The sequence below is a fragment of the Penaeus vannamei genome, chromosome 36 (genome assembly GCF_042767895.1).
Source record: "Penaeus vannamei isolate JL-2024 chromosome 36, ASM4276789v1, whole genome shotgun sequence".
NCBI lineage: Eukaryota > Metazoa > Arthropoda > Malacostraca > Decapoda > Penaeidae > Penaeus > Penaeus vannamei.
In genome coordinates, this window is record NC_091584.1 from 24,482,986 (window position 1) to 24,485,423 (window position 2,438).

The 2,438-nt window shown below is 40.6% G+C and overlaps 1 protein-coding gene across 4 annotated transcripts in view; it reads right to left on the reverse strand.

The window, feature by feature from the left end:
• Positions 1–216: 216 nt before the first annotated feature.
• The window catches only part of LOC113813261 (mucin-2), a 42,101-nt gene continuing 39,879 nt past the window's right edge, over positions 217–2,438 (reverse strand). For 2 of the 4 annotated variants that reach the window (XM_027365225.2, XM_070114750.1), the window contains exon 7: positions 217–1,417. In XM_027365225.2, coding sequence (XP_027221026.2) covers positions 1,031–1,417 — 387 coding nt within the window. In that variant the 3' untranslated portion in view covers positions 217–1,030. The remainder of the gene's footprint in view (positions 1,418–2,438) is intronic. The other 2 variants (XR_003476379.2, XM_070114751.1) reach the window with 1 other exon arrangement.

The window sequence follows — 2,438 nt, forward strand, 5'->3', positions numbered from 1 at the left end:
CTATAATCCATTTATGTTACTTTATATAAGAGGCGATATATTTCTTGAAATAAGTAACAGTTTCAGAATCCTCCTAGATTCTATCTTCAGATTCTGAAACTCTTATCCCATTTATTTCAATAGATCTAGTTTATGCATCGTGTATTTTTCCTACATTTGTATCAACACTAGTTTATTTTCCATTTATTACAGTTTGTTAACGAGGAAAACACATCAAAAGGCGTACTTGTTTATTGGCACACAAGGAGCACAAGAAAAAAAAAATTATAGCAGACTTATTACACTGTTTAGGCAGATTGCTGTCCAGCCACGAGCACAACAATAACATCAAGCAAGTAACGTCATAGAAAGGAAACAAGACCTTTTAAAAATCAAAGAGAAAATGTATAATACATACATGTGCGTTTCTCAACATTCACTCACGTGTAAACATCACAGTACGTAAATTTCACAGCACCATATTGTCATGTGTTTGATGTATCGGTGAATTTTCCCAAAATGCTCGACCAAGGAGAGAATAATCATGATAATATTTACGATAAGAATGCAGGCGGATCACTGTGTTGGAAGTCATTGCCCCGAGTTGCAATGGACCTTAATCACGATTCGGTCTCATCGGTCACTGAGTCGTACACATTGCAAGGAAGGATTTTGTTGCATACGTAATTAAGTCGTACCGAGTGTAGGGAAGATTCTGTCTGTTTATGATGGAGTCGTTCCTAGAGCAAGGAAGATTCTGTTGCTTTTTTATATGATTTCTTGAGTCGTGCCCGAGTCGTATTCACTGCGGTTTCATAATCCACTGAGTCGTACGAAGGGCAAGGAAGATGATATTTTCATGATGAAGTCGTACCCAGGGCAAGGAAGACTTTTCTATATATATATAATTCACTGTCGTACCCTAGTCGTATTCACTTGTAAGATTCGATTTCATAATTCACCGAGTCGCACCCAGGGCAAGGAAGATCACCTTTATTCCCCTTTTTTTATATAATAATTAATTCCTTTTATCTCTTATCTCTTTATCTCTTCACTTCGCGCTGTCGTACGTCCGGCAGTTGGCGTAGAGACAGTCGCAGAGGAGGAAGGGCCACGACTTCCTCGCCGCCTTCCCCTTGTCCTCCTTCAGCGGCCGGGGCGTGGCGGGCGTCGACGAGGGCGTGGCGGGCGCGGCCGATCCCGAGGTCGTCCCCGAGGTCGTGCTGAAGGAGGAGGTCGTGGAGCCGGGACGCCCCACCACGACGAGACTCCCAGCCTTGGAGGGCGGGGGTTTGGGCGGCCCCGAGGCGTCCAGGGAGAGCGACTTGGGGGGTCTGGGGGGCGGGGGGGAGTGGTGGTTGCGGCGGCGGCGGGGGGGTTTGGGGGGGCCGAACACCGCCTCCAGGTTGGTCACGACGGGGCCCAGGAACGACCGGGGCTGCGGGGAGAGAGGCGTCAGAGGGGGGGGAGCAAGAGGCTGCATGATCAATAATAATAACAAAAGAAGAAGAAGACAGAGAAGAAAAAAGAAAAGAAAAAAAAGAAAAATTAAATTTAAAGAAAAAGAAAAAGGAAAAATAAAAGATAAAGAAAAAGAATAAGGAAAAATAGATAAAGATAAAAAAAAAGAAAATGAAAAAGGAAAATACAACTCTCACACACATTATACAGTACATATTCACAAAAATACTCTTACACAGCACAGTAAATACACTTTACATACGCACTCACAAACACACGAACGCAAATCCTCACAAATCCTCACACTCATACATTTAAACATACCGACACACACACGCACACACACACACACATACACACATGTCTCTACGTGTTAAAAAAAAAAAAAAAAAAAAAAAAAAACTCTTCAAAGGTATTACTTAAAAAAAAGAAAAAGAAAGAAAGAAAGAAAAAAAAAAAGAAAACATTGGCAAAAGCTACCCTCGAAAGCGCCAACTATTCTAAATGTTTGAGTTGTTTAGTACTTCAGCAAATAAACAATCCCATTGAAGTTATTTTTAGCGCACGAAGCTAAAAAAAGTTCGCAGCTCTTCGATTCGTTGAGGCAGAATTAGTGCGTTTGGGAGAATTTCAAGCTGCAGTCTGCTTGGCTGGCTTATGCAACTTGCTAACCCTTCTCATGGATACTTGGAAGCATATGCACATTCATACATATATCCAAACACACATACATACATACATATATATGTGTATATATATATATATATATATATATATATATATATATATATATATATATATATAATTGTATGTGCATGTGTACATATAAACAAAGATTCATATACACATACACACACACATACACACACAAACGCACACATCCACACCCATATATATGTACACACACACACACACACAAGCACGCACACACACACACACACACACACACACACACACACACACACACACACACATATATATATATATATATATATATA